We start from the raw sequence: 12,021 nt of genomic DNA, 5'->3' as shown, positions 1-12,021 counted from the left end.
TTTTAGAGTGTGCCGTTAAACCAGTTGTGATGCTACCAATATGGCAGAAATCTTTAGGACATACCAGGTAAGTGAATTCTGAGCCTTGTAAATGAGGAATATTGGACTCCCTTTTGAAATATTAGCATATTAATAATGAAAGCTAATGTATTTAAGAGGCCATATTAAAGACTTTACTTTTGGCCTCATTTTCTTCTTAGATAAGTTGTAAAACATGAATGAATATTATTAGTTCTTTTTTTTTTTTTTTTTTTTTTTTTAGACAGTGTCTTGCACTGTTGCCCGGGCTGGTGTGCAGTGGCACAATCTCAGCTCACTGCAACCTCCACCTCTTGAGTTCAAATGATTCTCCTGCCTCAGCCTCCGAAGTAGCTAGGATTATAGGTGCCCACCACTATGTCCGGCTAATTTTTTGTCTGTCACCCAGGCTGGAGTGCAGTGGTACCATCACAGCTCACTGCAGCCCTGACCTCCCTGGGCTAAGGTTGTCCTCTTACCTCAGCCTCCCAAATAGTTGAGACTACAAATGCATTCCACTATGCCTAGCTAATTTTTGTATTCTTTGTAGACACAGGGTCTCATTATGTTGCCCAGGCTGTTCTCGAACTCTAGGCTCGAGCGACCTGCCTGCCTCAGCCTACCAAAGTGTTGGGATTATAGTCATGATACATTTCTGATAACAGAGCAATTAGTGCAATGGTTGCTATAACATTTTAGAGGATGGTTTGACAAAAACAAAGTTAAAAATGCAATTTGACTCCTTCCTGATACTGTAGAGAAACTTTTACCCTGTGTACATGAGAAGACATTGTAGCAGAGTGTTCCTTATAATATTATTTCATAATGGTGAAATTTGGAAATAATTCCTAAGTACTCATAATCAGGCACGTTTAAATTGTGTTATTTCATAATGGACTATTATGTAGCAGTGAAAAACACACTAGAGCAACAAGTGTCGAGATTGAATCTCAAAAGTTTACAATAGAATGAAAACATTTGGAGAGGGTGGGAGAGGTACAAGGGTTGAAAAATTACCTATTGCGTACAGTGTTTACTATACGGGTAATGAGTAACTAGAAACCCAGTTCTCCCCAGTGCACATAGACTCCTTGAATCTAAAATAAAATAAAAATTTTTAAAAAGAGAAAACAGTTCCATCACTAAAAACACATAACGAAAAATGTATATACTACATACATGTGTGTAGAGTTTAAAAGTGTGTGTGATGATACAATGTTACAGTATTGTTTAGGGATATAGACATTTGTAAAATTTTAAAGAAATGCAAGGGCTATATGCTTGAAATGTAAGAAATATACTTCTAAATAAATAAGTGCTCAAATGTAAATCATAATGAGAACCAGAAAACATTTTGATCTGGATGTTCATGAAAGTACTACATATATTGAAATTTGTGAGATGCAATTAGACTTCCTAGGAGAAGTTGCTAGCCGTTAAGGCTTATGTTAGAAAAGAAAAACTGCAAATTAATTAGCTAGGGGTACATCTCAAGGAACCAACCTAAAGAAAGAAAATATTAAAGATGAGAAAACGTGATGAAATAGAAAAGAAACATACCTTAGATCCCATTATGTTTTACAAGCCTCTGATAAGATTATCAAGGGGGGAAAAATAATACAGCACAAATAACCAATATCAAGAATAAAAAAGAGAGGTATACTAACCAATGTTTCTGATTCTCTTTTACTAGAACTTGGAATTTTAAAGCCTTCACAGGGTCCACTAATATAGTATTCAGGTTTCCTACATCCACAAAGAAAGGGGTCCACCTAGAAGGCGTGGACCAAGATGGTGGAATAGAAGTCCCCACCTGATCGTGCCCCACCTTCCATCCCCACCGCTACAGAAAGGGGCCCACCGAGCTCCCTTTGGGTGGGGGAAGGGTTGGGAAGGACGCCACAGTGATCTCAGTCCTTAGTAGGGCAGAAGCCACACTCAGGCAGGAGAAGGATTTCTGGTTGTTTATCACTGCACCTGTCATTAAGGTGATGGCAGGACCAGATGAGTTCATAAGGTTTTTCTTAAGTTTCAGGAACCAGATAGTTCTTTCTAAATTTTTCTACCAGAATAGAAAAAGGAGGAAATTTTACAGATTATTGTTTCTCTTAGTGTGAAGCTGTTAGAAAACTTGATAAATAGAAATAGACAAATAGAAAATTATGGCCCTGTCTCCTTTATTAATATTTATTATAATAATTAATAGCAAATAGGCATGTCTATAAGAAATCTCAAAACATTGGTATGCAGATATATTCAGGAGTAAATTTAAAGAATAAGAAACCATGCTAAATTGGCTTCACCTTAGACACCAATCTCCAGGAGATTACTAATACCCTACTATTTTAAGAAGTCAAAGAAAGGCTGGAGCTGGTGGCTCATGCCTGTAATCCCAGCACTTTGGGTGGCCAAGGTGAGTGGATCACTTGAGCCCAGGAGTTTAAGACCAGCTTGGCCAACATGGTGAAACCCCATTTCTACTAAAAATACAAAAATTAGTGGGGCACAGTGGTGCATGCCTGTAGTCCCAGCTACTAGGATGCTGAGACAGGAGAATCGCTTGAACCTGGGAGGCAGAGGTTGCAATGAGCTGAGATCGCACCACTGCACTCCAGTCTGGGCAACAGAGCAAGACACTGTCTCAAAAAGCAAAAAGTCAAAGAAAGGAAACCTTTTGATCATCTCATTAGATGCCAAGAAGGTATTTTTGTCTTAGTTCATTATGATTTATTGTTTTTTTTTTAATTTTGAATTTTTTTTGGCTGGGTGTGGTGGCTCATACCTATAATCCCAGCACTTTGGGAGGCCGAGGTGGGTGGATCACCTGAGGTCAGGAGTTTGAGACCCACCTGGCCAACATGGCGAACTCCCATCTCTACTAAAAATACAAAACTTAGCCGGATATGGTGGCACACGCCTATAGTCCCAGCTACTTGGGAGGCTGAGGCAGGAGAATCACTTGAACCTGGGAGGCAGAGGTTGCAGTGAGCCGAGATCATGCCACTGCACTCCAGCCTGGGAGATAGAGTGAGACTCTGTCTCAAAACAAAACAAAACAAAAAATGACTACTAGGAAATTTCTATTTATATAGCTTGCATTCTATTTCTGATGGACAGCCCTCTCCAGGAAGTCTCAGCGCTTCAGAGGGAAGGGGGACAGTTCCCCTTTGGGTAAAGCTATTTCATAGTGCTGAAAGCATGATGATCCCCCCTCTAGTATACAGGTGTGGATTCAGTAGATGCTTGATAATTCAATTCTTATTTGGTACTATTATTGACAAAGGAAAACGATAAAGGAAATATTTTTCTCCTCGCCCATCTTTTAGCTTTCTCCCTTTGTCTCATAACCATGTTCACCAACGAGAATGCTAATACACCAGCTGCCCGTCTTCACAGATTCAAGAACAAGGGAAAAGACAGTACAGTGAGTACCTTCTGTTGCTTTCCTGTGGTGGTGTTTAAATGGGAGGACATTTGGAAAGGGGTGAAAACTTAGGGATCTTTTTAAAAATACCCTCACTTAGCAACAAAAACTGATGTGATAGGTGAAACAGCATGTTATCTTTTCTCAAGGAAATGAGGCGTCACACAATAGAGGTCAATGTGGAGCTGAGGAAAGCTAAGAAGGATGACCAGATGCTGAAGAGGAGAAACGTAAGCTCATTTCCTGATGATGCTACTTCTCCGCTGCAGGAAAACCGCAACAACCAGGTAAAACATGTATTTTAGTGTATGAGTTACATGAAATCCAGGAAATCAGTAGGAACTTTTCTTAGAAATTCAAGTAAACTTAACATTTCTAGTCTTATGGTTTTAACTATCTGTGAAGATCTTTTTCTCTGTTTGCAATTAGTAATTGTCTTCTTTCCTGCCTTCCATAATCCACTGAAGCTGATTTAGGATCTTCCTTTAGCTCTGACCTTCCTTCAGACTTCCCTGCATTTCTAGCTGCTAGCTGGGTATCTTGACCTGACCAGTGTGTCCAGAGCCAACCAGTTTCCGGTTTATTTCTTTTTTCTTTTTCCTACATAGAGTCTTGCTCTGTTGCCCAGGCTGGAGTGCAGTGGCACAATCTCGGCTCACTGTAGCCTCCACCTCCTAGTTTCAAGCAACTCTCCTGCCTCAGCCTCCCAAGTAGCTGGGATTACAGGCATGCACCACCACACTTGGCTAATTTTTGTATTTTTAGTAGAGACAGGGTTTCACCATGTTGGCCAGGCTGGTCTCGAACTCCTGACCTTGTTATCCGCCCACCTGGGCCTCCTGAAGTGCTGAAATTACAGGTGTGAGCCACCACGTCCAGCCCATTTCTGGTTTATTTCTGCTATTTTTGTTAGTCTCTATTTTTTTTTTTTTTTTTTTTATTTGTCACCAGCTTTGTTCAGGACTTTCCTCCTGAAATATTTACAGTAGCCTCCTAATTTATCATTTCCTTCTTTCTGTGCCCTGTCTCTAAAAATAAAAATCCATACTCTGGCCAGGCACGGTGGCTCACACCTGTAATCCCAGCATTTTGGGAGGCCAAGGTGGGTGGATCATCTGAGGTCAGGAGTTCGAGACCAGCCTGGCCAACATGGTGAAACCCTGTCTCTACTAAAGATACAAAAAAATTAGCTGGGCTTGGTGGTGGGCGCCTGTAATCTCAGCTACTTGGGAAGCTGAGACAGGAGAATCGCTTGAACCTGGGAGGCGGAGGTTGCAGTGAGCCAAGATTGCACCACTGCACTCCAGCCTGGGCAACAAGCGCAAAACTCTGTCTAAATAATAATAATAATAATAATAATAATAATAATAATAATATCATCATCATCATCCATACTCCATGAAGGCCTTCCACAAAGTAGACCTATCTTAGATTTTCAAATTTATCTTTCATCTTTCAAAGATAACTGGGCACTTTCCTACTTCTTTTTCTCACAATATGCTCAATATGCTTCCTTTTTTTTTTTTTTTTTTCTTTTTTTTGAGACAAAGCCTCACTCTGTCATTGAGGCTGGAGCGCAATGGTGCCATCTTGGCTCACTGTAACCGCTGCCTCCTGGATTCAAGTAATACTCGTGCCTCAACCTCCCGATTAGCTGGGATTATAGGCACGCACCACCATGCCCAACTAATTTTCTTTTTTTTTTTAGTAGAGACGGGGTTTCGCCATGTTGGCCAGGCTGGTGTCAAGCTCCTGACCTCAGGTGATCTGCCCGCCTCGGCCTCCCAAAATGCTGGGATTACAGGCATGAACCACTGCGCACAGCCACATTATGCTTCCTTTAGCCCTTCAGCACTCCACATTTATCTTTTTTTTTTTTTAATTGAATACTACCTATGTTCTATTTCTAGGATACTAACACTAATAGAGGTGAGTAATGCTCAAAGCTCATCTCCTCCTTATAGCACTCCTTAGCCTAGCAGGAAAGACACTCCTTTCCCAGGATTCTCTAGCGCCCTGGTTCTGCACCCAAAATGGGGAGTAAATGCTGTGTAGCCCATCTGTTTACCACTTGTTTTACGCTGTTTGCTTGTCACATTTCCTCTGTGAGGCATCAAGCTCCTGGAGAGACAGGGGTACTGTCTTTTTAAATTATGGGTAGCACTGGTTCTCAAACCTCCTTTCTACTGTGATTCACAACATAAAACATTTTTTTTATAGGGTGCAGGGGATGGGTCTTGCTCTGCTGCCCAGGCTGGAGTGCAGTGACGTGATCTCAGCTCACTGCAGCCTCCGCCTCCTGGATTCAAGCGATTCTCCTGCCACCTTCTCCTGAGAAGCTGGGATTACAGGGGCCCGCCACCACGCCTGGCTAATTTTTGCATTTGTAGTAGAGATGGGGATTCACCATGTTTCCCAGTCTGGTCTCGAACGCCTGACCTCAGGTGATCTACCGCCTCGGCCTCCCAAAGTGCTGGGATTACAGGCGTGAGCCACTGAGCCTGGACACACATAACACATTTATATTTGCAACAACACTCAACCGTGGGCATACATAGATTATAAAATTAGATATGAAAATCCTCAGAATGTTGCTTATAACTTCGTGTCTTTCTCTCTCAAAGTATATCTGAATGCAAGTGATTGAGATTAATGTAGGAATAATCTTCAGTCTGCTCTGATTTTTTTTTTTTTTTTTTTTTTTTTTTTGAGACAAGGTCTTGCATGGTGACAGGCGCACACTACCGTGCCTGGATATTTTTTTTTTTTAATTTTTTGTAGGGTGGGGAGGTCTCATTATGTTGCTCAGGCTGGTCTCGAACTCCTGAGCTCAACCCATCCTCCCTCCTGAGACTCCCAAAGTGCTAGGATTATAGGTTCATGTGAGCCACCGTGCCTGGCCTTCTAGTTCATTTTTAAAATTGTTCAAAGCTGCCTTTTTTAGCAACAAAACACTTGTATATTCCATAACTTGAGACTCTAGTGAGTCCTGACACTGAGTTTGGAAACTGTTCTACATATAAAATAATGAATATTTAACAGGCAAAATTAAATGTAGGGCTAAATTTTTAGTAGCTGGCTATAAGACCAACAATGTTTACACTTGCCTTCACAGTGGTAAGTGTGGATTTTATTGTTTGTATTTAATCTTAATGATAAGGTGCAAAATTTCATTTTTCTTCTAGGGCACTGTAAATTGGTCTGTTGATGACATTGTCAAAGGCGTAAATAGCAACAATGTGGAAAATCAACTCCAAGCTACTCAAACTGCCAGGTAAGTCTGTCTGCGATAGCATGGGTAACCTAATAAATTAGTGTTTTTAGATTTTTTTGGGGGTAGGCAGGAATAGACAGACAGATAGTGTAAGGAAAGATTAGGTTAGCCAGCCATAAGCCAAATAGTTTCTTATTTATTAATTTTTTTGAGAGGGGAGCTTTGCTGTTTTGCCCAGGCTGGTCCCAAATGCCTGGGTTCAAGCAATCCTCTCACCTCAGCCTCCTGAAGTGCTGGGATTACAGGTGTGTGCCATTGCACCCACCCATAAAGTTTTTATCAAAGTAATGTTTCAAGTCACTGGCAGGGAAAGGAAGAAATAAATAGTAAGTGGGATTGAGACATCCATTTAGAATGATAGATCCATTTAGGAGATAAGTATAATTTGACCTTTGCCTTCTGTCATACACAGTTATGATATAATAGAAAGGATTAATAATTTCTATAGCTTGACAGAACAAATTTCAATGGTAAATGATTAAAAAGTTCTAGGCTGGGCGCGGTGACTCCTGCCTATAATCCCAGCACTTTGGGAGGCCAAAGGGTGGGTTACTTGAGCCCAGGAGTTTGAGACCAGCCTGGGCAACCTGGTGAGACCCCGTCTCTATGAAAAATGAAAAAAAATTACCCAGGTGTGGTGGTACACACTTGTAGCCCAGCTACTAAGGAGGCTGAGGTGGGAGGATCACTTGAGCCCAGGAGGTCGAGGCTGCAGTGAGCTGTGATCGTGGCACTGCACTCTAGCCTGGGTGGAGTGAGATCCTGCCTCAAAAAAACAAAAAGTGCTTAACCACAACTATCAGGGAGAACAAATTCAATTACTAATGAGAGTATAACCCTGTCAGAATGTCAAAAGTTTTTTTAAAAAGTGACAAGATCTGTAGAAGATTTCTGCAGGGCTGCAGAGGAGGGTAATCAACATTAATTTTTGGAAAAATGATAGTTAATTATACCACATACATAGTACCGTACGAGTAATCTGTTCAGCTTCTCTCAGGTTCCAGAATGTCTCAGCATTTAGTGATTTACTTAAAAGGTTGTCTGAAGTTCTAAACTCTTGAATTACATTTTAAATTGGTTTTTAGACAAGCTCCTTTTGTTAATAACTTTCAACTTTTTTCTTTTTGTTCCCCTTTAGGAAACTACTTTCTAGAGGAAAGCAACCCTCCATAGACAACATAATCCGGGCTGGTTTGATTCCAAAATTTGTGTCCTTCTTGGGCAGAACTGATTCTGATTGTAGTCCCATTCAGTTTGAGTCTGCTTGGGCACTCACTAACATTGCTTCTGGGACATCAGAACAGACCAAGGCTGTGGTAGATGGAGGTGCCATCCCAGCGTTCATCTCTCTGTTGGCATCTCCCCATGCTCACATCAGTGAACAAGCCGTCTGGGCTCTAGGAAACATTGCAGGTACTTGGACTTGAAGTTCTTTTGACTGAATGTATCTGAGCGTAATGAGTTGGAAGAAAGGCCTTATTATAAGCAATAATGACTGTCAAGTTTTGAGCTTGCTTTCAAGTCGTTATTAGGAATGAAAGTGTCGTCTTTACAAAGGCAGCAGAGGGGCATCTAAGTACGCTTGGGAGTTTTTGCTGGTGCATCAGTCACTGAACGTTGATGGTGTTGGACAAAATAATAAAATTAATCTTGCCTTTTTTTTCAGGTGACGGCTCAGTGTTCCGAGACTTGGTTATTAAGTATGGTGCAGTTGACCCACTGTTGGCTCTGCTTGCGGTTCCTGATATGTCATCTTTAGCAGTAAGTTACTAACATGAATAAAGTTACTCACTTCTTCATTCTAATTTCCCCCATCTTCTCAAAAGACAGAACCTCTCATTGCCTATTTTTTTCCCCTAGCGTGGCTCCTTACGTAATCTTACCTGGACACTTTCAAATCTTTGCCGCAACAAGAATCCTGCAGCCCCGATAGATGCTGTTGAGCAGATTCTTCCTACCTTAGTTCGGCTCCTGCATCATGATGATCCAGAAGTATTAGCAGATACCTGCTGGGCTATTTCCTACCTTACTGACGGTCCGAATGAACGAATTGACATGGTCATGAAAACAGGAATTGTGCCCCAACTTGTGAAGCTTCTAGGAGCTTCTGAATTGCCAATTGTGGTAAGTTATTTACTTGTAGATTAGGACGTAATTATAAGAAGCATGGTCAAGGCTGGGCGCGGTGGCTCACGCCTGTATAATCCCGTATAATCCCAGCACTTTGGGAGACCGAGGCGGGTGGATCAGCTGAGGTCAGGAGTTCGAGACCAGCCTGGCCAACATGGTGAAACCCCATCTCTACTAAAAATACAAAGAAATTAACTGGACGTGGTGGCATGCACTTTAATCCCAAGGCAGGAGAATTGCTTGAACCCGGGAGGCGGAGGCTGCAGTAAGCCGAGATTATGCCATTGCACTCCAGCCTGGGTACAGAATTTCTGAAGTGCTGAGAAAAAAATAAGGTAACCAGCATCAACAATTTTTCCTTTTCAGACTCCTACCTTAAGAGCCATAGGGAATATTGTCACTGGTACAGATGAACAGACTCAGGTTGTGACTGATGCAGGAGCACTCGCTGTCTTTCCCAGCCTGCTCACCAACCCCAAAACTAACATTCAGAAGGAAGCTACATGGACAATGTCAAACATCACAGCTGGCCGTCAGGACCAGATACAGCAAGTTGTGAATCATGGATTAGTCCCATTCCTTGTCAGTGTTCTCTCTAAGGTAATGAAGTCTTAGGATTTAATCAAGTCATTTTTTAGTATTTATAGAAAACTGTGCTTGATAAGCTTCTTCACGTGCAAGAATCTTGGGTTCTACTTGGAGTCCTTTGCTGAAAAATATCCAGGAACCCCTTTCACTTAAGGTTGGATAGAACCTTGGTCCTTTCAGTCACTGTTTTTGTGAAAAAGTACTCTTGGAATCTTATTTGTGCAACTGTTCTGAAATCAAACCATTTCCTTATGTTGAATAGGCAGATTTTAAGACACAAAAGGAGGCTATATGGGCCATGACCAACTATACTAGTGGTAGAACAGTTGAGCAGATTGTGTACCTCGTTCACTGTGGCATAATAGAACCGTTGATGAACCTCTTAACTGCAAAAGATACCAAGATTATTCTGTTATCCTGGATGCCATTTCAAATATCTTTCAGGTAAGTCCTATCAAGGTGGCTTTGTTTGAATTTGAACTTGATAATAATCAGTTTACTATTTAGACCTGGGGGAGGGCAGCTGTTGTAAGTTTACTCACTAGTAAGCCAAAGATTCAGAAAACCTGTTTAGGTGGGCCACACCTTTGATTAAAAATGTGGCAGGCATTATCAAAGATATAAAAGAGATGACAAGTGGATGATGGGACCTGAATCAAAGTCGGGTGCTTATGTGAACTCATCACACCTGTTCACTTGGTTGATTTAATGTCCCAATTTTCTACTGAATTTTGGTGAAATTAAATTTGAATGACTTGGTGCAGTGGCTCATGCCTGTAATCCCAGCACTTTGGGAGGCCGAGGAGGGTGGATCACCTGAGGTCAGGAGTTCGAGACCAGCCTGGTCAACATGGCGAAACCCTGTCTCTACTAAAGATACAAAAATTAGCCAGGCGTGGTGGCGGGTGCCTATAATTCCAGCTACTCGGGAGGCTGAGGCAGGAGAATTGCTTAAACCCTGGGCGGGGGGCGGAGGTTGCAGTGAGCCAAGATTGCGTCACTTCACCCCAGTCTGGGCGAAAGAGTGAAACTGTCTCAAAAAAAAAAAAAAATTCTGAATGACTTAATTATATTTTTCTTCTGGTTCCACCCCTAATTGATCCAAGCATACCAGCATATGGCACTTTGTCATAGTGATTGGTGGTAGGTAAGCCCTTCTCATCAACTTTGGATTCTAGAGATTTTTATATATAGAAGTTGAGCCTATAGGCTGGGCATGCTGGCTCATGCCTGTAATCCCAGCACTTTGGGAGGCCGAGGCAGGTGGATCATGAGGTCAGGAGTTCAGGACCAGCCTGGCCAACATAGTGAGACCCCGTCTCTACTAAAAATACAAAAACTGAACCAGATGTGGTGGCGGGCACCTGTAATTCCAGCTGCTCAGGAGCTGAGGCAGGAGAATCGCTTGAACCTGGGAGGCGGAAGTTGCAGTGAGCCAAGATTGTGCCATTGCACTCCAACCTGGGCAACAAGAGTGAAACTCTGTCTCCGGAAAAAAAAAAAAAAAAAAAAATTGAGCCTACAATAATGGATGCTGGCATATCTGTCACTGCGTATAAATAATTTGTCAATATGTGGCCAGTATTTCCTCTTCCCCTCATCTAATCCCCTAAGTTATTTTCAAGTAAATCTGCTATTTCATCTATAGATATTTATGTGTCTCTTAAAAGTTGAAAATTTAAAGAAAAACTAACCTACATACCATTCCATATGCCCAATAAATCCTTAATACCAACACACATTCTGGTCAGACATTTAGTTTAGCACTCCATACGCCATCTTTGCCCTTAGACATCTTGACTACACCTTGTGATGATAAAGGATTTTTTACAGAACAATAAGCCCCTCTTCCCATAGCAGACCAGTTGAACTGGAATGTAGTGTGTTTTAAAAGTTGCCCATGTGATTTTGATACATAGAAAAGGTTGAGAGCTATTGATTGTAAGATCTTTGGCTCCAGTTGAAGTAGTGCTAAAAGCAGGTATAGATCCAATCACATTGAGTTTCAACAAAATATAAAATGGACATAAAACTATGACATGCTTGATGAAGGAACTGTTAAGGTGCTTATTTCTGCCTGACATATCAATATTCAAAATTTTCAATGTTTTCTTCATTAAAACATTCAGAGTATACACCAGTAAACTTGGAATTTTTTTTTTAGGCTGCTGAGAAACTAGGTGAAACTGAGAAACTTAGTATAATGATTGAAGAATGCGGCGGCTTAGACAAAATTGAAGCTCTGCAAAACCATGAAAATGAGTCTGTGTATAAGGCTTCGTTAAGCTTAATTGAGAAGTATTTTTCTGTAGAGGTGAGTAATGGATGGTAATATTAATAATAACTTGGAAACATCTAAAGTCAAGCCCTTTTTTTCACTCATAATTTTAAAAATGAGCCTCATATCTTTGTTAAATATAGTAAAATTATCAGTGTACATAGGATGTAATGTATTTATTTGCCCCTCTGATGTTTGGCTTGATAGTAATAAAATCTTTTTATTTTTTATTTTTTGGTTTCTACAAATTATTTTTATTAGAATGTCAGACTCAAAAGGAACTACCAGTAACATGCCTGAAAATGCTAT

General features: G+C 41.1%; 1 protein-coding gene across 1 annotated transcript in view; it reads left to right on the top strand.

Moving 5' to 3' along the window:
* The window catches only part of LOC718406 (importin subunit alpha-1-like), a 30,501-nt gene that overhangs the window by 16,584 nt on the left and 1,896 nt on the right, over positions 1 to 12,021 (top strand). Inside the window, 10 exon segments of the mRNA XM_015120121.3 lie at positions 3,345 to 3,442; positions 3,592 to 3,729; positions 6,628 to 6,716; positions 7,855 to 8,129; positions 8,383 to 8,477; positions 8,577 to 8,840; positions 9,213 to 9,446; positions 9,697 to 9,841; positions 9,844 to 9,878; positions 11,599 to 11,748. Of these exon segments, the coding sequence (XP_014975607.3) occupies positions 3,368 to 3,442; positions 3,592 to 3,729; positions 6,628 to 6,716; positions 7,855 to 8,129; positions 8,383 to 8,477; positions 8,577 to 8,840; positions 9,213 to 9,446; positions 9,697 to 9,841; positions 9,844 to 9,878; positions 11,599 to 11,748 (1,500 nt within the window). The 5' untranslated portion in view covers positions 3,345 to 3,367.

This window comes from Macaca mulatta, chromosome 16 (assembly GCF_049350105.2).
Source record: "Macaca mulatta isolate MMU2019108-1 chromosome 16, T2T-MMU8v2.0, whole genome shotgun sequence".
NCBI classification, from domain to species: Eukaryota; Metazoa; Chordata; class Mammalia; order Primates; family Cercopithecidae; genus Macaca; species Macaca mulatta.
Note: the sequence above shows the minus strand (reverse complement) of the source record. Positions and strands in the feature narration are given on the sequence as shown.